The 24,505-nt window shown below is 47.4% G+C and overlaps 1 protein-coding gene across 3 annotated transcripts in view; it reads right to left on the bottom strand.

The window, feature by feature from the left end:
• Positions 1-20,779, bottom strand: part of LHFPL4 (LHFPL tetraspan subfamily member 4) — a 55,508-nt gene extending 34,729 nt beyond the window's left edge. Inside the window, exons 1-2 of one of the 3 annotated variants that reach the window (XM_034955713.3) lie at positions 20,617-20,779; positions 19,207-19,695 (exon numbers count right to left, since the gene is read on the bottom strand). In XM_034955713.3, coding sequence (XP_034811604.1) covers positions 19,207-19,612 — 406 coding nt within the window. In that variant the 5' untranslated portion in view covers positions 19,613-19,695; positions 20,617-20,779. Of the gene's footprint in view, positions 1-19,206; positions 19,778-20,616 lie in introns of all 3 variants that reach the window. The other 2 variants (XM_034955714.3, XM_034955715.3) reach the window with 2 other exon arrangements.
• Between the last annotated feature and the right edge of the window lie 3,726 nt (positions 20,780-24,505).

Genomic DNA, 24,505 nt, shown 5'->3' on the forward strand with positions numbered 1-24,505 from the left:
ATGTCTACAAGTTCAAAGGGGGCAGGCACTGGAAGGTGATCCAGCACCAGGTATTACAGTCTCCAAAAGCTGCTTGCCGTAGCATCTGCTGGGGCTGAACCCACTGAACCATCCCCTAGACCCAGACCCCTCTTTTCAGGCTGTCCCCAGCTGAACTGTGTAGATGAGTTCACCAAAACATATGTGCTAGAAGGTTCGTAGGAGCTTTACTCACAATCCAAATTGGAAACAACACAAATGTCTATTAACAATGTAATGGATAAATAAATTGTGCAGTTTACTCCAACAAAATAATATACAGCAGTGAAGATGGACAAACTGTGGCTACCTGCAACAACCTGGATGAATCTTAATGTGAAGCAAAAGTGTGATTCCATTTATATACATTTCAAAAACAGGCAAAACCAGTCTATAGGATTAAAAGTCAGGCCGGGTGCGGTGGCTCACGCCTGTAATCCCAACACTTTGGGAGGCCAAGGTGGGCGGATCACGAGGTCAGGAGATCGAGACCATCCTGGCTAACATGGTGAAACCCCGTCTCTACTAAAAATACACAAAATTAGCTGGGTGTGGTGGCGGGCGCCTGTAGTCCCAGCTGCTCAGGAGGCTGAGTCAGGAGAATGGCATGAACCTGGGAAGCGGAGCTTGCAGTGAGCTGAGATTGTGCCACTGCACTCCAGCCTGGGCAACAGAGCAAGACTCTGTCTCAAAAAAAAATAAAGTCAGGATTACCTTTGGAGGAGTGACTGGAAGGGGGAATGAGGTTTACGACCTAGGTGCTTTTTTCATAGTCATGTTCACTTTGTGATTTTCTTTGGGCTGTAGATTTATGACTTTAAAAAAAAAAGGTTGTATAGGGTCGGGCACAGTGGCTCATGCCTGTAATTCCAGCACTCTGGGAGGCTGAGGCAGGTGGATTGCTGGAGTCCAGGGGTTTGAGACCAGCCTGGGCAACGTGGCGAAACCCCGTCTCTACAAAAAATACCAAAAAATTAGCCAGGCATGGTAGTGCATGCCACCATGCAGTAGTCCCAGCTACTTGGGAGGCAGGAGAATCATTTGAACCTGGGATGCAGAGGTTGCAGTGAGCTGAGATTGTGCCACTGCACTCCAGCCTGGGTGACAGAGCAAGACCTTTTCTTAAAAAAAAAAAAAAAAAGTAGGGGGGTTACATAATATGATGTGTAATAAGTAAACATTGGAAATAACTTAAATGCCCACCGATAGGCAACTGATTAGGTATAGTGCCCCTTTGCAGTAGCATTCAATAATATAATCAGTCATTAAAGAGAATGAGGAAGCTCCTTATGTGCTGATGTGGAATGATCTCTGGATACCCTGCTAAGTGAAAGGCAAGGCTCACGGTAACAAATACTGCACAATGTTCCCATTGCAAAGAGGCAGGAAATCATATGTATGTGGGGGTATATTTTCTTGCAGGTACATAAAATATTTTCAGACATATTTATAAGACACTGACAACCTTGGCTCCTTCTAAAGAGGGACATTGGGTAGCTGGAGGAGCAGATTTTTCTCTGATAACCTGTTGCAGCTTTTGAATTTGAAGCCGGGTAAATAAATTACCGACAGAAACCATAAAGTGGGTGGGGTTTGACTGCTAGTAAATGACTATTACCAGAGATTTTCATTCGCTTGGAATGAAATAATTAAAGCAGCAAAGAAAGGCAATGCAGAGGTCAAATGTAACTTATAGAAATCATGGATTAATCTCAAAAACAGAAAAATGAAACGTTTAAACCTCTTTTGACTGAGCTTGCCAATTTACAGGAATTTATCGTAAGAAAATGTTCACAGATGCCCTCTAAGATTTAACCATGAGGATGTTCATCACGTTGCTGTTTATAAAAGAAAGAGGGAGGGGAAGAAGAAAAAGAGGAGGAGGAAGAGTATAAGAGCAAGGGGAGGAGAAGGAGGAGAAATAATGAAGGGAGGAAAGACAAAAACTCCTACTATATCGATACAGGAATATAGCTCTTTCATACCACAGAGTACTACTCAGCTACTAAAAGTATATTGAGGAAGGTTTAATGATATATAAGAAATACTCATGATGTGTTAGGTCTCAAAAGACTTTTAAAAATAACACACAACATAATTTCTTTTTGGGAAAAATGTTCACACAGTGACAGCAAATAGTTATATAGAATTTACCATGCCAGGCACTATAATAAGTACTTTACACATGCTAGTTCATTTAATCTCTACAACTCTACGGAATAGATACTGTTATTATCTTCTTTTTACAGATGAGGACACTGAGGTGCAAGAGGTTTGAGGTTATCCAAGTTATCCAGAGTCACACAACTGGTAAGTTGCAGGATTTGGACCCAGACAGCCTGCTTCTAACCAGCACTCTATACTGTTATGAGTATAGACTATGCAGTGAAGAATGACTATTGCTGAGAGACTAAGACTACGGGTGTAATTCTGCTCAAAATATATTCTCCAATTTTTCCACAGAGAACAATGATAATTTTTTAAAAGCAATAAAACTCTTAGAAAAGGTGAGATATACAAAGAATCAGCGTAGCACAGAATACACAGCCAGCTGTTTGTGTCTGCTGACAGTCCCTCCTTCAATTTAGGAAGGTTTTTCCAGAAGGACCTGGCTGGGTTTGGGACTGAGGGGAGTCCAGTGAATGATTTCTGTCCACATTGGGGCCACAGCTTGCTTGCTCGCTTGCTTGCTTTCCTATATTTTTATTTTTATTATAATTTTTTTTTGAGATAGGGTCTCACTCTTGTTGCCCAGGCTGGAGTGCAGTGGCATGATCTTGGCTCACTGCAACCTCTGCCTACCAGGTTCAAGCGATTCTCCTGCCTCAGCCTCCTGAATAGCTGAGACTACAGCCACGCACCACCACGCTCAGCTAATTTCTGTATTTTTTTAGAGAGGGGGTTTCATCATGTTGCCCAGGCTGGTTTTGAACTCCTGACTTCAGGTGATCTGCCCACCTCACCCAAAGTGCTGGGATTGCAAGCGTGAGCCACCAGGTCTGGCAGGGGGGCCACAGCTTTCAAAGGGAATGGCTTCCCCAGGACACAAGGGGGCCGTGGTGACAATTGTCTCACAGGGAGATCCCCCAGGAGAAGGAAGTTCGGGAAGTGGGTTGGAGATGCCTGTCCACAGGCCCTCCCTACCAGGTCTGAGCAATCAGCTCTGTTCCTGCCCATCCGGGGCAGGGGCTTATCTTACAAGGGAGACTGAGCTTCTCCTTTTAAAATCTGAGACATCCAGGCCCAATCTTAATGCCCCTATCAGCTCCTAGGAGGTGACTCCTGTCCCATCCAACAACCTAGATGCTGAGGCCAGCCTGGGAGGTATCCTAGATCCTCCCTTTCTCTCACCTCCCACACCCAATCCATTTGCAAGGCTGACTAACTCAACCTCCAAAAAATGTCCAGCACCAGACCCCTTCTCTCCATCTCCGCTGCTAGCTACCACCTTGCTCCAAGCCCCATGACCTTCCTCCCTGATTACCACAGTCACCTTCAAACTAGTTTCTCTGCTTCTACCCTTGCTCCACCATCACCTGTTCCACATTCAGCATCCAGAATGAACATTCAAAAACAAATGGTATCATGGCTGGGCACAGTGGCTCATGCCTGTAATCCTAGCACTTTGGAAGAGTGAAATGGGAGGATTGCTTGAGGCCAGGAGTTCGAGATCAGCCTGGGCAACATAGTGAGACCCTATCTCTAAAAAATAAATTAGCAGGAGGCTGAGGCAGGAGAATGGCGTGAACCTGAGAGGCAGAGCTTGCAGTGAGCTGAGATCGCGCCACTGCATTCCAGCCTGGGTGACAGAGCGAGACTCTGTCTCAAAAAAAAAAATCAGCCGGGTGTGGTAGTGCACGCCTGCAGTCCCAGCTACTCAGAAGGCTGAGATGGGAGGATCACTTGAGCCCAGGAATTTGAGGCTACAGTGAGCTATGATCGTGCCACTCTACTGCAGCCTGGGCAACAGAGCAAGACCCTGTCTCAAAAAAAAGAAAGAAACCAGCTCTCCTACTTAACTCTCTCTCCATGGCATTCAGAATAAAATCCTGCCAACAGCTGACCGTGGCTTCCAGGCCCCAGCCTCCCTCCATTTCCTCTGGTGCCATTCAGCTTCTCGCTTGCACTCTGGCCACACTGCCCTCCTTTCTGTTCCTGAAAACATGTCAAATTCATCCTCTCTTCCTGGGACACTCTTTCTCTAAGTCATTCAGTCGCAACTCATGGTTCCAGACCTTGAGGGGCTCATAGTTTTGGAGGGGGGTACTGTTGGGAACACAAATAATGGCATCTGGCATCACAGATGACTTGTGGAGAGATGGAACCCCCATCACTTTGTGCAGTAATTATTTGGTAACAGCATTTACTCTCATCTGCCACCCTAGGCCCAACCTACAAGGAGTCCACAGCCTGTTAATAACCTTGGCATCTGTCCCTCCTCAGGGTACCCCTATTGTCCTAGGCTGGCTCTGCCACATCCACCTCTAGGATTTGGTGAAAAGCCTCCCACTGCTCGCTCCATCCCTTCCAAGTCCACCTTCTCCTGCAGACATGTGGCCTTCCTCGAGCCTATCTTCCTCAGCCCCTCAACTGCTAATTTGCCTCCTCCTGCTCTGACTCCTGTCTCACAGTTGGTTTTTCTGGCTCTTCCTCCTCCGCCCGCCCCTTAAGATTGCTGTTCCCTAGGCTGTCTCTTCTCCCTCCATACATTCTCCCTGGGCAATTTCATCTATGCTCAGATTCATACAATGATGCCTCAAATCGCCATCCACAGCTGAGACCTTCTCCTCATCCCCAGACCTCAGTAACACTCATTGGACCTTTCCTCTTGCACATCCCATAAGAACCTCAAAATCCGTGTTTCCCAAATAGACCTTCTCTTCCTCCACCCCAGGTCTGATCTTCATCCTGTGTCCTTTGTGAATGTCACTCCACAGACCCAATTATCTGTAAGAAACTTGGAGTCATTGTAACAACTGCCTTGTCCTCAAAACCAACACACTCATTGGTCTTCTAAATAGGTCTCCAATCTTTCTCCTCCTCTCCATCCGCCATCCTTGGCATCTCTCACCTGGATCGCCTTCCTCCTGGGCTCCCTCCTCCCATCAAGCCTCCAACGGGTCCATTCTCCGCAGCAGCCTCCCAAGTCATCTTTCTAAACCCACATCTGACCCTGGTCACTCCCATGCCTGAAAGTGATTGTCCATCATCTAGGAATAAGACCCAAACTCCAAAGCCACTGTCAAGGCCCTCCATAAGCCAGCCCTAACTACTTCTCCAGGCTCCTCTCCCAACTGTTCCCACTTTTCAACCCTTTCTCCCTTGTTCTAGCACAGGCCATGGAATGTTGGAAAGTTGAAGCCAAAGTGATTTGATTCCGGTCACACAACAACAAATAATAATTGCTAACGTTTATTAAGTGTTTTGTTTGTGCCATGGTGTGCACACAAATTCACAATCAATCCCTCAACAGCACCATGAGGCAGTTATTATTATTGTCCCCATTTTATAGGTGAGTAAACCGAGACTCAGAAATCAGGTAATATTCCTGAGAGCACTTAGTTGGTAACACCACAGTCAGAATTTAAATTCAGGTTTTCTTTCTTTTTTTTTTTTTTAGACAGAGTCTTGCTCTGTCACCCAGGCTGGAGTGCAATGGCGCAATCTTGGCTCACTGCAACCTCCGCCTCCCTGGTTCAAGCGATTCTCCCGTCTCAGCCTCCTGAGTAGCTGGGATTACAGGCATGCACCACCACGCCCAGCTAATTTTTTGTATTTTTGGTGGAGATGGGATTTCACCACATTGGCCAGGCTGGTCTTGAACCCCTGACCTCAGGTGATCTGCCCACCTTGGCCTCTCAAAGTGCTGGGATTATAGATGTGAGCCACCACACCCGGCCCAAATTCAGGTTTTCTGACCACTAAACTGTGCTGCCTCCAAAGGAATGGGTGGCAGAGCTGAGACTTAAATCAGATATCATTATTAATTCATTCAATAGACATTAATTAAGCACCTATGTGCCAGGTACAGATTCCTGATCCAGGGCACTCATAATGCATTAAATTCCTCTGGGGCTGGGCATGGTGGCTCACACCTGTAATCCAGCACTTTGGGAGGCTGAGGTGAGTGGATCACTTGAGGTCAGGAATTCCAGACCAGCCTGGTCAACATGGCAAAACTCCATCTCGACTAAAAAATACAAAAATTAGCTGGGCACGGTGGTGGGCGCCTGTAGTCCCAGCTACTTGGGAGGCTGAGGCAGGAGAATTGTTTGAACCCAGGAGGCGGAGCTTGCAATGAGCCGAGATTGCACCACTGCACTCCAGCCTGGGCAATAGAGTGAAACTTCGTCTCGAAAAAAAAAAAAAAAAAAAAAAAGAATAGTTCAACCCTTGTCCTCCTGATACCTCCAATCCATCCTCTCCACCAACAACCAGATCCGATCATGTTCCCCTCAGACTTGAAACACTTCAGAGCCTTTCTAGGTATAACACTAAACCCAGCAACCATAAAAGAGGGAATTGATGATTTGCTTATAGTACAAAGAAAACAATTTCCCCATGGGGGAAAAATCCATAGACAAAGTCAAAAGATAAACTGAGAAGCAATATTTGTAACTCATCTCACACACAGAAGGCTACCTTTCTTAGTAGATAAAGAGCTCTTACAAATCAAAGTGGAAAAATGCCATTACATTGATTTTCAAAATTTAAGAAATGACAGTTTAAAAATATATATATAATATAACAATTACATATATAAAAGAGGTATTCAATCTCATTCATAATAATAGAAAGGCAAATTACCACAATAAGAGAGTGTTTTCTATCAGGGTGGAAAAAAATGAAATATTTGATAACACACTCAGTTAGCAAGGACATGGAGGAACAGGTACTATCATACATTGCTGGTGGGAGTGTAACTTTGTACAACGTCTGTGAAGGACACTGTTGATAGATCTGTCAAATTGTAAATGTATATACCACTTAACCAGCAATTCCCCTTCTAGGGCTTTGTCCTTATACTTACATATGTATTAGATTATTTACATATAACATTATTAACTGAAGCATTATTATAGCAAAATATTGTAAATAAATATTAATTAAATTGTGATGCATCTATAGAAAAGTTTATTACGCAGCTGTTAAGAAAAAGGTGGCTCTTTATACACTGATATGGAACTATCTCCAAGATGTATTGTTGAGTGAAAAAGCAAGCCACAGAACCAAATGTTTAGTATATTACCGTTAGCAGTGGCTTGGAAATATGTCCACAAATTCTTTGACATTCCTCCCTTCAAGAGAAGGATCCTAATTCTCCTCTTCTAGAATGTGGGCTGGATTTAGGAACTTACTTCTTGTAATAGAGTGTGGCAGAAGTGATGGTGTGTGATGTCTGCTATCAGGACATAAAAGGCAGTGTGATAGCCAGAACAACCTTGAAAATGAAGAACAAAGTTGGAGGACTCACACTTTCTGATTTCAAACTGACTAGAAAGTGACAGTAATCAAGACAGCTTGGGCTGGTCATAGTGGCTCATGCCTGTCATCCCAGCAATTTGAGAGGCTAAGAGGGAGGATTGCTTGAGCTCAGGAAGTTGAGACCAGCCTGGGCAATATAGCAAGAATCTGTCTTTTCAAAAATTAAAAAAAAAAAATTAATGAGGCCTGGTGGTGTAGGCCTGTGGTCCCAGCTACTGGGGAGGCTGAGGTGGGAGGATCGGTTGAGTAAGGCCACAGTGAGCCGTGATCACACCACTGCACTCCAGCCTGGGCGGCAGAGTGGGACCCTGTCTCAAAAAAATAAAATAATAAAAAATAAGAAATGAAAATAAATTTTAAAAATAAAATAATTTTTTTTTTTTAGATGGAGTCTCACTCTGTCACCCAGGCTGGAATGCAATGGCATGATCTCAGCTCACTGCAACCTCTGCCTCCTGGGTTCAAGCGATTCTCCTGCCTCAGCCTCCCTGAGTAGCTGGGATTACAGGTGTGTGCCAGCACACCCAGCTAATATTTTTTGTATTTTTAGTAGAGACGGGGTTTCACCATGTTGGTCAGGCTGGTCTCGAACTCCTGGCCTCATGATCCACCCACCTTAGCCTCCCAAAGTGCTGGGGTTACAGGCGTGAGCCACCGCACCCAGCAAAATAAAAAATTTTAAAAGACAGTCTGGTCTGGCATAAGGATAGACACATAGACCAATGGAATAGAATTGAGAGTCTAGAAAGCGATCTATGTATCTATAGTCAATTGACATTTGACAAGGGTACCAGAACCATTCAGTGGAAAAAGGACAACCTTGGTGCTGGGAAACTGAATAGCCACATGCAAAAGAATGATGTTGGACCCTGTATGTCACACCATATACAAAAATTAACTCAAAGTGGATCAAAGGCTGGGCACCATGGCTCACGCCTGTAATCCCAGCACTTTGGGAGGCCAAGGCGGGTGGATCACATGAGGTCAGGAGTTTGAGACCAGCCTGGCCAACATGGTGAAAACCTATCTCTACTAATAATACAAAAATTAGCCAAGTGTGGTGGCGTGTGCCTGTAATCCCATCTAATAGGGAGGCTGGGGCAGGATAATCACTTGAACCTGGAGGGCAGAGGTTGCAGTGAGTCGAGATCGCACCACTGCACTCCAGCCTGGGTGACAGAGCAAAATTTCGCCTCAAAGAAAAAAAAAAAGTGGATCAAAGACCTAAATGTAAGAGCCAAAATGACAAAACCTTTAGAGGAAAACAGGGGTAAATCTTTGCAATCTTGGATTTGGCAAGCCACTTTGGGAACATCTGTCAGTTTCTCAAAATTTTAAATACAGAGTTCTCATTTGTCCAGGCAATTCTACTTCTAGGTAAGTACCCAAGCGAAATGAAGGCATGTGTCTACCTAGAAACTTGTACACAAGGCCAGGCGTGGTGGCTCATGCCTGTAATCCCAGCACCTTGGGAGGCCAACGTGGGAGGGTCACCTGAGGTCGAGAGATCGAGACCAGCCTGGCCAACATGGTGAAACCCCATCTCTACTAAAACTACAAAAATTAGCCAAGTTTGGTGGCGTCTGCCTGTAATCCCAGCTACTTGGGAGGCTGAGGCACAAGAATCACTTGAACCCAGGTGGTGGAGCTTGCAGTGAGCTGAGATCCCACCACTGCACTCCAGCCTGGGCACCAGAGCGAGACTCTGTCTCAAAAAGAAAAAAAAAAGAAATTTGTATACAAATGTTTATAGCATTCTTCATAATAGCCAAAAGGCAGAACAACCCAAATGTCCATCAGCTGATGAATGGATAAACAAAACATGGTATGCCCATTCAAGGGGATATTATTCAGCCATAAAAAGAAATGAAACATTGATATGTGCTCTAACATGAATGAACTTTGAAAATGTTATGCTAAGTGAAAAAAGTCAGTCACAAAAGACTATATAGTGCCCTGACGTGGTGGCTCACACCTGTAATCCCATCACTTTGGGAGATCGAGGTGGAAGGATTGCTTGAGTTCAAGAGTTCAAGACCAGCCTGGGCAACACAGAGAGACCTCGTTTCTACCAAAATTTTAAAAAAATTAGCCGGGCATGGTGACATGTGCCAGTAGTCCCAGCTACTTGGGAGGCTGAGATGGAAGGATCGCTTGAGCCCGAGATTGAGGCTGCAGTGAGCTATGATTGCAACACTGTACTCCAGCCTGGGTAACAGAGCAAGGCCCTATCTCAAAAAAAAAAAAAAAAAAAAAAAAAAGTCACATGTTATATGATCCCATTTATATGAAGTGTCTAGAATAGGCTAATACATACAGACAGAAAATAAATCAGTGGTTGCTTAGGGCTGAGAAGGAAGGAGGGTCAGGGGTTAATGGGTGATAGCTAAAGTGTATGAGGTTTCTTTTTGAGATAATGAAAAATATCCTAAAACTGGTTGTGGTCATGGTTGCATAATTCCATGAAAGTATTAAAAACCATGTAATAGTTCACTTGATGTGGGTGAATTATATGACATATGAATTATATCTCAATACAACTGATACCACAAAAAGGGGGTGGGCAGTGTGGCTTCTTCCTTTTTCTCTCTCGGAGCACTCATTCTCAGGTCTCCTGCCAGCACCCACATGAATGAACTTAAAAGTGGGTCCTCGGCCAGGCGCGGTGGCTCACGCCTGTAATCCCAGCACTGTGGGAGGCCGAGGCGGGCGGATCACGAGGTCAGGAGATCGAGACCATCCTGGCTAACATGGTGAAACCCCGTCTCTACTAAAAATACAAAAAATTAGCTGGGCGTCGTGGCGGGCGCCTGTAGTCCTAGCTACTCGGGAGGCTGAGGAAGGAGAATCGCAGAACCCAGGAGGCAGAGCTTGCAGTGAGCCGAGATCGCACCACTGCACTCCAGCCTGGGCAACAGAGTGAGATTCTGTCTCAAAAAAAAAAAAAAAAAAAAAAAATTGGGTCCTCTAGCCCAGTTATCCTTAGGATGACTGTAGCCCCAGCTGAGGTCCTGGTTGCAACTTCATGAGAGACCCTGAGTCATAGCTACCTGCCCATCTAAGCTGCTCCCAAAGTACTGTGACTTTATAGAAACAAAGATCATAAATGCTTGTTGACTCAGGCGACTACATTTTGGGGTGATTTGTTTGTTTTTGTTTTTGGTTTTTTTTTTTTTTTTTTTGAGTCAACATCTCACTCTGTCACCCAGGCTGGAGTGCAGTGGCACAATCACGGCTCAGTGCAGCCTTGACCTCTCTGGGCTCAGGTGACCCTTCCATCTCAACCTCCTGAGTAGCTGGAATTACAGGCGTGTGCCACCATGCCCAGCTAGTTTTTGTAGAGATGGGGTTTCACCATGTTGCCCAGGCTGGTCTCAAACTCCTGGGCTCAAGTGATCAGCCCACCTCAGCCTCCCAAAGTGCTAGGATTACAGATGAGTGCCAGCGCGCCCAGCTTGGGGTAATTTGTTATGCAGCTATAGATAAATAATACGCTAATTATGTAAAAACACCATTTGCATTTGCGTGCATATTTAAGAAATTTCTTGGAAAGGGTACTCAAGAAACTGGTAATGGGGGTTGTCTCTGGGAGAAACAGGTGGGGGTGAGGATGGAAAGGAGACTTATGTCTGCCTGTGTACCCTTTTTACCTTCCAAATTTTGTCTCTTGTACATGTATTAATTTTCCAAAGAGTCAAAAGTCTGGAAATAATTAAAATAAAAATTATTTTTAAAAACCCTTTAACAATGAACTGCTGTCTACAAGTAAAGTCTAGGGTCAGGCATGGTGGCTCATGCCTGTATCCCAGTACTTTGGGAGGTCAAGGTAGGTGGATCACCCAAGGTCAGGAGTTCAAGACCAGCCTGGCCAACATGGTGAAACCCCGTCTCTACTAAAAATACAAAAATTAGCTAGGCATGGTGGTGGGCACCTGTACTCCCAGCTACTCGGGAGGCTGAAGCAGGAGAATTGCGTGAACCCGGGAGGCAGAGGTTGCAGTGAGCCGAGATCACACCGCTGCACTCCAGACCAGGCCATAGAGTGAGACTCTATCTCAAAACAAACAAACAAACAAACAAAAACAAATAAAGTCTAAACTCCTTACCATGACTTAGAAGGTCTCTACAATCCAGCTCTGGCCCACTTCCCCAGTCTCAACTCTTACCTTTCCTGGCCTAGTTGCTTAGAGTCCCCAGATACAGCCACTATTCCCACCTCCATGCCTGTGATCATCCTGTTCCTCTTTCCTACTCATCCTTTAAGACTCAGCTCAAATGTTACCCTTTTGGGAAGACTTCCCTGGCTCTCTTTAACTGTGTTGGAAGTCCCCTCCCTGCCCTCAGAATACCCTGTACATGAATCTCCCATTTCATGTATTGTACCATATTGTGATGATCTGTTTTTGTTCCTGCCTCTCCCATCAGACTATGAGCTCCCTGGGAGCAAGGATTCTTACTCAGGATTTCTAGAGGCTAGCACAGTGCCTGACACACACACATGACACGGTCAGTAAAGGGTTGATGTGAGAAACAAAAGAAGAGGGGTGGGGAGAGGGAAGTGAGGCGAAAGTAAAGGGAGGGAAGGAAAGGAGAACAGAAGAGAGGAAAGAAGGTAAAACAGTGACTCAAAAGTACTAAAAAAGAGAGAGGAAGGAAGGGAGAATTGGGGGAGAAAGAAAGAAGTGAGGGAGGAACAGAGGAAAGAGGGAGAGGAGGAGGGAAAGCGGAAAGAAGTTCTCCCAATGTGTTTGTCAGTATCACGCACATACAACAAAGACAGTGGAAGAATAAAACTCCAAATCAAACCTGAAACAAGACCCAGGGCAATGTGCTGGGCATGGTGGCTCAGGCCAGTAATTCCAGCACTTTGGGAGGCCAAGGTGGGAGGATCACTTGAGGCCAAGAGTTGAACAGTCTGGGAAACATAGCGAGACCCTGTCTCTACAAAAAATAGAATAAAGGCCAAAGTGAGCAGATCACCTGAGGTCAGGAGTTCAAGACCAGCCTGGCCAACATGGTGAAACCCATCTCTACTAAAAAATACAAAAATTAGCTAGAAATTGTTTGAACCAGGAGGTGGAGGTTGCAGTGAGCCAAGATCATGCCACTGCACTCCAGCCTGGACAACAGAGTGAGACTCCGTCTCAAAATAAATAAATAAATAAGATAATAAAATAAAATAATTCACAAGGCATGGTGGTGTGTGCCTGTAGTTCTAGCTACTGAGGGAGCTGAGGTGGGAGGATTTCTTAAGCCTGGGAACCCAAGGTTACAGTAAGCCAGGATCGCACCACTGCACTCAGCCTGGACAACAGAGCCAGACTCAGTTTCAAATAAAAGAAAAGAAAGAAAGAAATGGAGAGAAATGTAGATGAATATTCTGTGCCATAGTGATGGGAGTTCCTGGTTGAGGTTCCTAGCCCAGAGACCCTGATAATTAAGAACACACATCTGGGCCAGGTGCAGTGGCTGACACCTGTAATCCCAGTACTTTGGGAGGCCGAGGCCAGCGGATCACTTGAGGTCAGCAGTTCGAGACCAGCCTGGCCAACATGGTGAAACCCTGTCTGTACTAAAAATACAAAAAATTAGCCAGGTGTGGTGGCACGTTCCTGTAATCCCAGCTACTCAGTAGGCTGAGGCAGAAGAATCGCTTGAACCCGGGAGACAGAGATTGCAGTGAGCTGAGATCGCACCACTGCACTCCAGCCTAGGTGACAGAGGGAGACTAGGTCTCAAAAAAAAAAAAAAAGAAAGAAAAAGAAAAAGAAAAAAAGAACACACATCTGGAAGGCTGAAAGGTACTCACTTCTAGATCCCCCAAACCCCTCTTCCTGCCTCCTCCCACCTCCAGGGTCCACCAGCTTCCATTCCATTCTACACATTCTATTCTCTGCTGCGGTCCAGGCACCAGGGTGGTGCCTGGCACACAATAAGCACTTAGTATTGAATGAATGTGGTCAGAACCACCTCCCTTCCATGGAATGAGCAGAAGTCTGGGTACAAGTCTCACTCTGTCACCATGAACTTGTCCCTTCTCTCTGAGACTCAGACCCAGTCCTTACATCTTTAAAATGAGGGAGTTGGGGAAGTGGATTGATAAGACTCTTTCCAGCTGACAGTTTATGCCTTCTTAAGCCCTTTGGTCATCCCAGCAAGTCCAAACTCTAAGTGTCAAGGATCCCTCACAAACTGCTCTTCCCTCGGACTATGTCACAAGAGTAACAGCGACTATGTATTGAATGCTTCTCATACACCAGGACCACACTCAGCATTTTACTCCCTTCATTTCCAAAGCAGGTGCAATGATAATTTCTATTTTTATAGATGAAGAAACTGAGATTCAGAGAGGCAAACCCATTTCTCCAAGGCCCACAGTTGGAAAGTGGAAGAGCAGGGATTCTAAGTCCTCTATTCTTGGTTCGTTTTGTTTTATTTTTGAGACGCGGTCTGGCTCTGTTGCCCAGGCTAGAGTGCAGCAGCATGATCATGGCTCACTGCAGCCTCAACCTCCTGAGCTCAAGTAATCCTCCCACCTCAGCCTCCTGAGTAGCCGGGACCACAGGCGAGTGCCACCACACCCGGCTAATTTTTAAATTATTTGTAGAGATGGGGTCTCACTATGTTGCCCAGGCTGGTCTCAAACTCCTAGACTCAAGCAACCCTTCTGCCTCAGCCTTCGAAAATGCTGAGATTACAGGCCTGGGCCACTGTGCCTGGCCATAAGTCCTGTGGTCTTACACGACTAGCACATACTTATCCTGGCACCCCGACCCTTAACCACACTTCAGCTTGAATCTCAAACCCAGTTGGGAGTGTCCCCTGGCTAACTACCCCGGGCCCACAGGTAACATTTAGTCCATGGAGATTATAGCTCTGTAATTTGTGTATTCACTTCCTGGGTTCCAGTTCAGTGATACAAACAGGTTCTAGATCTGTATTAGACTTGCGTTGAGTTTTAGCTCCACCTTTCACTAAATGTGTGACCTTGGAGCAAGTTATTTCAACAGATGAGGATTAAATGACAATGAGTGTGAAAATGTCTAGCATAGAAGCTGGCACATTGGATATTCTTAGTAAATGGGAACACCCGGGTAAAAAACGTAGCAGAGATATCCTGCCTCTCTACTTAGTTAGCAGTTGACTCTTCTGGCGAAAACATGCTGTTGCTATCCCCACAATTAACCCTCCTTTAACCAAGATCTCGGAGATTTTTGTTCTTTTTTGTTTTGTTTTGTTTTGTTTTGTTTTGTTTTATTGAGACAGGGTCTCACTCTGTCATCCAGGCTGGAGTGCAGTGGCATGATCATGGCTCACTGCAACCTCCGCCTCCCAGGCTCAAGCGATCCTCCCGCCTCACCCTCCTGAGTAGCTGGGACTACAGGCACATGCCATCACAACTGGCTAATTTTTGTATTTTTTGTAGAGACAGGGTTTCACCATGTTGCCCAGGCTTGTCTTGTACTCCTGAGCTCAAGTGATCTGCCTGCTTCAGCCTCCCAAAGTGCTGAGATTACAGGCATGAGCCACCGAGCCTGGCTGATCTCCGGTTTTAGAGTCAGACATATGGAGTTACAATTCGGGCTCCACCACTTACCAACTGTATGACCTTGGACAAATGACTTTTTCCTCTTTGAGGCTCGGCTTGGTCTCACCTATACAATATGAATAATGGTACCTACTCCACAAGATTGTTGTGAGTATCAAATTATATAATGCATGTAAAATGTTAGCTATTTTTCTTTAATAATGATAACAGTCATAGCAGTATCCAACTGCTGCTGATTAAAGTCGAAATTCTTTGACCCAGCATACTGTGGCCCCCATAATTCCTTCCTCTCCTCTCCTCATGCTGCTCCCCTATGTGGATGCCACACTCAAGCCAGATGTGTCTTTCTCACTGCTATGTCTTTGCCCATGATCTTCCTCTCCATTCAGGATGCTCTGTCATACCTCCCACCTGGTAACACCCTGCCCAGCTCAAGCCTCACTTCCCAACTAAGCTGGCAGCCCCCTCTGCTGCTCCGGGTTTCCATGGCATTTCCAGCCCGCACATATTAGTGCTCAGACTGCCCAGGGGAAAACTTCTGTTGGCGCTTGTCTTGCCCATGCTACCCCTCTTCCAGTGCTCACACTTGATTTATCTTTGAGGGAATTGGCCTTTCTCCACTATCAGTCCATGTGTGGTTCCAGGGATAGGCATGTGGATCGGGCCTTAGACAAAGTCACCATGATTAATTAAGAGGTGGACACTTGACCAAGCTGGGCCAATCTGGCTCAGCCCTGGAACGTTTGCTGGAATTATTCTTTTTCCACAGGCATTGCTAAGCTGAAACAATGTAAATTAGATCTACTAGTAGCCTTATTTGTCACCTTGAAGACAGAAGTGGATTTAAAATGAGCGAGCACAGAGGAACCAAGAAATGGAGAGAGACAGATTCTTCATGGCATGATTTGAACATCTGGATCTGTCCATGCCGGAAGCCAAATACTCCTGACTTTCAAATTAAGTGAGCCGATAAACCCTAGCCTCTTTATTTTTTTCTAATTTATTTAAGCCAGCTCGAGTTGGGTTTCTGTCATTTGCCACTGAAAAACTGCTGACTAATATAGTGACATAACTAGACAGTATGCTCCCTGAGAGCAGGAATTGCATTTTATAGACCTAAGATCCTTGGAGACAGGGATGATGTCTTATGCATCTCAGTATTACAGGACTAAGCATAGGGATGGTTATAGAGCTGGTGAAGAACAAACAAAAGAATAAATATCTTTTTGTATTTTCCCAATGCCCCCATGCTCTGCACTCAGAAGACTCTAAAATACTTGAATAAACGTTAACAGGAACAGGCCAGGCATGGTGGCTCATGCCTGTAATCCCAGCATTTTGGGAGGCCGAGGCGGGTGGATCACTTGAGGTCAGGAGTTTGAGACTAGCCTGGCCAACATGGCGAAACCCCATCTCTACTAAAAATACAAAAAATTAGCCAGGCGTTGTGGCAGGCACCTGTGATCCCAGCTACTCAGGAGGCAGGAGAATCACTTGAACCCGGAAGGCGGAGCTTGCAGTGAGCCAAGATCAGGCCATTGCACTCCAGCCTGGGCAACAAGAGTGAAACTCCGTCTCAAAATTAAAAAAAAAAAGTTAACAGGTACAAAATCATATGACAGGCACTTTAATTCTTATCTGACAAAAACAGAGCCCTTTGATTCTCCACAGTTCCTCTGAGGATGACTGATTTATCACTTTCTGAATGGAATGATCTTGATGAAAGAGTTGTCCCAGGATCCCCACAGGGCTGAAAGAGATACTTTATTTTTTACTTATTTTATGTTATTTTTTGCAGAGACAGGGTCTCGCTATGTTGGCCAGGCTAGTCTCCAACTCCTGGCCTCAAGCAATCCTCCCACCTCAGCCTCCCAAAGTGCTGGGATTATAGGCATGAGCCACCATGCCTGGCCAAGAGATACTTTAAATCACTTTATCTACCTGCTCCCAGTCCCCTATTGTACAAATGGGAAATTGAGATTTAAACTAAAAGGCTTACTTAACACTGCATGGTGAGTCACAGACCCAAGTCAGCCAAGAACCCCCACCCCAAGACTCGTAGTCCAGTGCTCTGGCTTCTGGCCTGGTGTCACTTTATTAAGCAAAGTGAATCAGTCACTCACCCAGAGAACTCAGAAATCTCTGAACAAAATGGAATAAACTGCTCAACTCTGCCAACTGCCCCCTCAGCCCACATGGGTGGGGCAGTAATGCAAGGAAAAGTGCCCTGGGCCAGAAGTCAAGGACCCCCGGCTGTAGAACTAGCTTCCTCCCTTAACAGCTGTGTGACCTCTAGTAAGCCCCTCCCATCTCTATACTCAGTTTCCTCTCTCTAAAACACGGGGAGGGGAAGGTGGGATTTGAAGGAGCTGATCTCTAAGGTGCCTGAAATTCTATTATTATATGGGGGTTGTTGGACAATTCATCAAATCCCCAAGATTAAACCCACACAGATTACAGAGAATTTGAAAGCCAAGAGGTCAGCAACCCATCTGCAGACTCCAAATTAAGGTTGATGAATTGAGGATTCCAGCTTGCCTTTGCAGGAGAAATAGAACAGAAATACATAATATCACCTCCCTGGGTACCACAGAGAAGTATGGAGCCATATCCCCCATATCCTATAGTTCACCTTTCCCACCCTCTTCAAAGATCCACATCTAAATTGAGTTGGGTGAGATGAATTTGAAACAAGCCCATTAGAATGTCCACATCTGCCTTCTTCAAAATAGTCGTTTTAGGAGTTTGGGCAGTTCTTCCAATGAGGCAGTAATTCCTCCCTGGATTTGTAAAAGTCCTCTTGTGGAAACAGACCAGCCTCATGACTTTGTCCTCACACCTTGGCTGTCATTCCAAGTGACAATTATCAATTTGATGACCCATCGTATTCTCTATACTTGATCTGGAGTGACTTCCAGCCATTTCCAAAAGTTACATTCCTCCTTTAAAAGACAGAGGTTTCTCCTCAATGAAGATATTCAAGTGATTACACCCCATGCTCCAAAGCTAATTCCCTGCAATGCTCTGAGCAATGGAATCATCTGCAAGTGATATAATGCCTCCTCCAGGGGGTCTCTTTTGGAATGGCAGTCACTTGTTGAATGTCCCGAGGTGCTTATTTTAAAAAACCATCTCTGCTGCATGATAATCACATTTCCCCCTTCTCTTTCTCATCCCTGGAAGACTCCAAACTTTTCCCTTCACCAGCTCTCCTCCCCCACCCCTCCCATCCCCTGGCCCCACTTTCCCCAGTCCAACTCTCTTCCCTGCCAGCAATTAGGCAAAAGCCCAAATTGCTGAGTCTTCCAAATCTATCTCTGATCGAAAGGTGGGTGGAAGTGGGGGACTCTAATGGATCCTGGAAAACTGTCTCAGCATTTCTCATTCCCAAAAGGCCCTTCTCTGGTTCTTAGGGTAAGATGACTGTCCTGGTCAAACATTTCGGAGGGTCTCAGGGACTCACTCCCATTGGGCATGGCACCAGAACTTTCTTGCACGGTGCAGGGGTGGGAGTGGGGATGGAGACCTGCCCTCCAGAGACCCATATCACCCAATGCTTTCAACCACTCACATCTCAAACACTGGATAAGCACAATAGACAGCCTCTCCCCCTTATCACAGCATTTTAAAGGTTACAAAACACTCTTTCATTTGTCCTTTTGGAATCTTCTCCCCTGTTTTACAGATGAGGAAACCGAGCCTCAGAGAAGTAAAGTGAAACACCCAAGTTGATAGTGTCAACAAATTAAAAGTCCAAGCCAGATCTCTTGATTCACCATTTCATGCTTCTTTCAACATAACAGAAATTGATCATACCTACAGTAACCCCTCATTCAGATAAATATTTCCCCCAAGACAGCCAACAGAGACCCTTAGAGACACTAACTTAATGCTAACCCAGCAATAAATGCAGCGTACCCATATCCAAGCATACAGACCCACCTACCCAGTCCCAAGGCTCTGTCCCCTGCCCTAAGGTGTCTCTCTGCAGCGTACCCCCTCCCCAATACCCACTGAGGGTCCGTCAGCCAAAGAGGTGAGTGTCTTAACACAGAGAAGCAGAATCTATCTGACTCCTTCAGGAAGGGGACCTGGCAGAAAGGAGCCCCGTCCCTGGCGCTTGTTCTGGGAGTTCCGTCCACCCCCTCCCCTACCTGCCAAGAGCTGCATCCAGGCGCAGATCTTGTAGACCGTAGCCGTGTTGCAGAAGAAGAAAAGCGCAAAGCAGGTGATGCAGCCGAGGATCAGCACCATGGAGAGCAGCACGAAGAAGGCGGCCGCCTTGAAGGCGCTGGACGGGATGGTGCTGAAGTCGGTGAAGGAGCCCCGGCAGGTGAGCTCGCGGCCCGCCAGCCCGCTGCCCACGCAGTAGTGGAAGAGGCCGAAGTAGCCAGGCTTGGGGGTGCTCACGCTGTCGCCCACCCAGTAGGGCTGGATGAAGACCACCACGTTGATGATGGCGAAGCAGATGGTGAAGATGGCCCACAGCACGCCGATGGCCCGCGAGTTCCGCATGTAGTGCTCGTGGTAGAGCTTGGAGGCCTCCTGCGAGGGCAGCATGGTGCCCGGAGGCGGGGCCGGCGGCGGCGGCGGCTGGCGGGGGCCGCCGGCCCGGGACGGAGCGCCGGGCTGCCGGGCGGGAGCTGGGGACGCACGCGAGAAGCGGCCCTGAGTCAAGGAACCCGCGAGGGCGGGGCCTGGGGCAGAGCTGGGGGCGTCTGGGAGCTGATAAGGGGAGAGAGGAAGGGGTCATGAGAGTGTTGAGGCGGTGTCTAGGGGGACTGGCAAAGGTCTCCTACTGGGGGGCCTAGGAGGGGGCCATGAGAAAGTTGGGGGCGCCTAGGATGTGGATATGAGACCTGGAAGTGCGGGGGGAGGTGCTTGAAAGTGGCCATGGGGGAGTTGGGGAGGGGGTTTGAGAGCTGGTATTACGGGAGTAGGAGGGGACAAGGGGAGGTGGAATGGAGGCTGGAGACTGGTGTTGGAGGACTAGCAGAGGGGCTGAATTTAGGGAGCTCAGAAGGGAATTTGGGGACTGGTATTAAGGGGTAGAAGGAGGTCTGGTATTGGGTGTCTAGGAAGGGACTATGAGGCGGTGGTGGGCGCTTCTAGGATGGGGGAAGAGGGAATTTAAGAGGCTGGGACTGGGTGGTTGGGAAGGTAATATGGGGGCTGGGACGGGGAATGGGGGCTGGTATGAGGGTCTAAGAGGGCAAAGTGGCAGAATTAGGATACAGCTAGAGCGGGATCGGGGGCTGGGACTGCTGGACACGGGGCGAGGAGGGGGGGCTGTCCTCAGAAGCCAGGGCTGGAGGTAGGCTGGAGGGAGCCTAGGATTGGCGGGCCAGGGTTGGAGAGAGGGGGTTTCCAGGCCAAAGGAACGAAAGACCGGGGCTGGTGAGCAGCGGGGCCCGCGAGGAGCAGGCGGTGGGCCGGGGCTGTCCCTGGGGGGCTGGGGAGCGGCCGGGCCCGAGTAGGGCCGGGGTTGGGGGGGCGGCTGCCCCGCGCCCAGGCCGGACGCGCGCGAGGCTGCGGCCGCGGGGAAAGGGTGCGGGGAGACCAACCTGGGCACGGCCGGGGGCAGCGGATCCGGGACTGGCACGGCCTAGGCGCCGCGGCTCGGCGCTCCCAGCAGTGGCTGCCTCGGCCCAGGCGGCGGCCTCTGCGCGGCCTCCATCTTGCTCGGGTTCTCCCCGGGGCGCGCTCCCGCGCCGAGGCGCGCGCTCTCGTGCACCGGCGCGGCCCGGCGGAGGCGCGCTCCCGAGCGGGCGTGCGGGACGGGGCGGGGCGGAACCGGGGAAGGGTGCTCCTGGTTCTGGCAGTTGCGGGGAAGGGTGGCCACGATACCTGGGGTCCCCCAGCCGGGGCAGCAAGCACCCCTCCACAGTAGGGCCCCCGATGTAGGGGACTCCCTTCTTCCAGCCTGAGCTGAGGGGCTGTGAGGCCCCACAAAGCCTATGGGAGTGGGGAAGGAGCTGGAGGGGGTATTATTTGACAGGATTTGAACGGATCTCTTACTCCCCATTACGTCCCCTGGAACCTATCACAGTGCCTGAAGTTGCACCATTACGCTTTCAGTCCTTTGGGTCTTGGAGGCGTTGAAGGTTCCCAGAGTCTCCTAGGAAACTGCCAACACCCCTGGGAGAGGGAACCCCTTAAACTGGTAGCAGCCCACGCCTGCGATGGGGATTCGTTGGCTGCCAGGGCAAGGAGAGAGGCCTGGGGAACCAGACCCAGAGTGAGTACTAGGGGACAGGAGAGAAAGGGGCTGGGACATTTTTGGTTTCCCTCCCTACACTCTCCCCTGCCCCCAGCTCAGCGCCTGGCATGAAGTAGGCACACCATAAAGATGTGTTAAGGAAAAAGCATCAAAGGCCAGGCACAGGGTTAGGTCACAGAACACCCCAGGGGCACCCCAAGGGGGAGCCGGCGTGGTTCATTTCTTTCCCTGCTGGAAAATAGCCTTTGGCTTAGGATCTGTCAAGATGATGTGGGTTTGAACCCAGACAAACTGAGTCTAAAACTGTCTCTGTGACCTTGCACTACCACTCTGTCTAAACCTCTGTTTCCTCACCTGTAAAGTGGGCGGCTTAAGTCACACTTCACAGGCATGTAAGTGGGGTGGGGTGGCAAAAAGCAATCCATGTTAGCAGGTCTCAAATACTGGACCCCATACACGGGTCAATCTCAAAATGTATATCTGGAGCTGGGCACAGTGTCTTGTGCCTGTCATCCCAGCTACTAGGGAGGGTAAGGTGGGGGGACCATTTGAGGCCAGGAGTTCAAGGCTGCTGTGGGCTATGATCGTGCCACTGCACTCCAGCCTGGGCTACAGAGACAGACCTCGTCTCTAAAAGAAATTTCAACAAGAAATGCAATTTTATCTGCAAAAAATAAAAAATCATGTAAGATTGCCAACTGTCTTTTTTCCAGTGGGGAAGTCGGACTGCTCTTTTTGTTTTGAGATTATGTATTTCCTACTTGCTTCGTGCAAAAAAAAAAATCCACTTCTTTTAAGAAATAGTGGTGATAGTTAATGGGAGGTTTTTTAAATGTCTTTATTTGCCAAAATAAAAAGTAGATAGCCTATTTCAATCCCAAATTTTATTAAAGTTATGGATCCATAAAATCCCACAATTTGGAGACCTGGGAACCACGTGAATTAGTCTCATTCAGCGCTTGAACATGAGGTGCTCAATAAATTTGATTTCCCCTTCCATTTGGCTTCTTGAGAGGCATCTTGGCTGTTTCCTGAGAACCCTGCGATCCTGGAATCATGAGCTGCAGGGTCTGTGGAGAGTGTTTCTTTCTATACCTTCTCCCACTTTACAGATGGGGAACAGAGGTCAAAGAAGGGGGTTGACTTATCCAGAGAGGTAGGTAGATCCTGCCAGTCAGACTGATCAACCTGGTTCATTAATTTATTCAATCATCCTATAAATGTGTGAGGCCCCTGTCATGTGCCAGGCACAGTTACCAGGCTAAGCACTGGGGAGAAGGTGGTCAGTAAAACAAACGTGGTCCCTGCCGGTGAGCTCTCATGGAGCTCACAGCTTCACAGGGAGAAGGAAGATGCTGAGGGCAGGGAGCAGGGAGGTGGCCATCATCAAAGAGCATCTCAGAGTCCCCTCTGGGGCTGCTCCTGGTTTGGGTCCTGCCCTGAGCATACCAGGTTATTCATTACTCTTTACTCCATACTCTGCTTGAATTATTGCCTTATTGTCTAGCCTGCTGAGCCAAGCTAAGCAGTCCTGGGAAAAAATCATAAAAGTCCACTTATTACTCTTCCTCAAGGCAAGAAGTGAGAGTTCTTGCTAAGATGGACCCCCAGTTTCTCTGTGGTTGCTCTGCAGAGCAAAGACACCCTGTAGAGATCCACCTACCACCCACTCACTTCTGACAACAGTGCTTTTTATTTGAAGAATCTTCTTTCTCCTCACTTGATCCCTTAATGGGTCTCTCTCTCTCTTTTTCTCTCTCTCTGTCACACACACACACACACACACACACACACACACACACACACACACTCCATACTCCACTCCAGAGGGGGCAAATGATCAGGCCTGGACAATGAGAATACTCCATTGTCCTGGACACAGTGACTGGTTCATGAGTTGGCCCATAACCCAGGTCAAAGAGTTGAGAATGATATCCAGCTCATGCGTTGCCGTTTACAGAAAAGAGGTGTTCTCTTTCCATTGAGTGTGTTGAACTGAGGGAATTGTGAGCTGAAGCTAGTGGAGACAGAGCTTCAGCAGAGAGCTTGTCTAAGAATAAGGTCGACACAAAGGGAAGCTATGAAATGGACAGGGAGGCCAGGCACGGTGACTCACACCTGTAATCCCAGCAGTTCAGGAGGCCGAGGCAGGCGGATCACTTGAGATCAGGAGTTTGAGACCAGCCTGGCCAACATGGCAAAACCGCATCTCTACTAAAAATACAAAAATTAGCTGGGCATGGTAGTGGGCACCTGTAATCCCAGCTACTTGGGAGGCTGAGGCAGGAGAATCACTTCAACCCAGGAGGCAGAGGTTGCAGTGAGCTGAGATCCCACCACTGCACTGCAGCCTGGGCAACAGAGTGAGACTCCTCTCAAAAAGAAAAAGAAAGAAAAGAAAAGAAAGAAAGAGGGAGAGAGAGAGAAAGAAAGAAAGAAAGAAAGAAAGAAAGAAAGAAAGAAAGGGAGAGAGCATTCTGGTGACATAGTTTGAGCATCTGCATCCATCTGTGCCTGAAAATCTACTTCTGAATTGTTTTCTTAAGGTTACCCAATAAATTCAATTTTTGCTTAAGTCAGTTTGAGTTAGTTTTTAATCACTTCCAATCAAAATAACTAACCTCAATAACTTACCTACATTCCTCCGAAAGAGAGAGAGCAGGGGCATTATTTGTCTAGTATATCACTTTTGTAGAAAAGTGCCTGGGCCAAGCATGGTGGCTCACACGTGTAATCCTAGCACTTTGGGAGGCCAAGGCGGGTGGATCACCTGAGGTCAGGAGTTCAAGACCAGCCTGGCCAACATGGCGAAACCTGTCTCTACTAAAAATACAAAAATCAGCCAGGTGTGGTGGCTTGTGCCTGTAATCCCAGGTACTCGGGAGTCTGAGGCAAGAGAAGTGCTTGAACCTGGGAGCGGAGGTTGCAGTGAGCCGAGATTGCACCATTGCACTCCAGCCTGGGTGACAACAGTGAAACTCTGAAAAAAAAAAAAAAGAGAGAGAAAGAAAGAAAGAAAGAGAGAGGAAGGAAGGAAGGAGAAAGAAGGAAAGAAAGAAAGAAAGAAAAAGAAAGAAAGAAAGAAAGAGAGAGAGAGATGCCTTGATGGGTGAGCTACTCCTGATAGACTGAGAGTAAAAGACCAGAATTTGAAGCCCACCTCTGCCACATGTTAACTGTGTAACCCGGGAAGACGATGCTACTCTTCAGAGCTGTGTTTCCTTCATTTGTCA

Source organism: Pan paniscus, chromosome 2 (genome assembly GCF_029289425.2).
Source record: "Pan paniscus chromosome 2, NHGRI_mPanPan1-v2.0_pri, whole genome shotgun sequence".
Classification (NCBI taxonomy): Eukaryota; Metazoa; Chordata; class Mammalia; order Primates; family Hominidae; genus Pan; species Pan paniscus.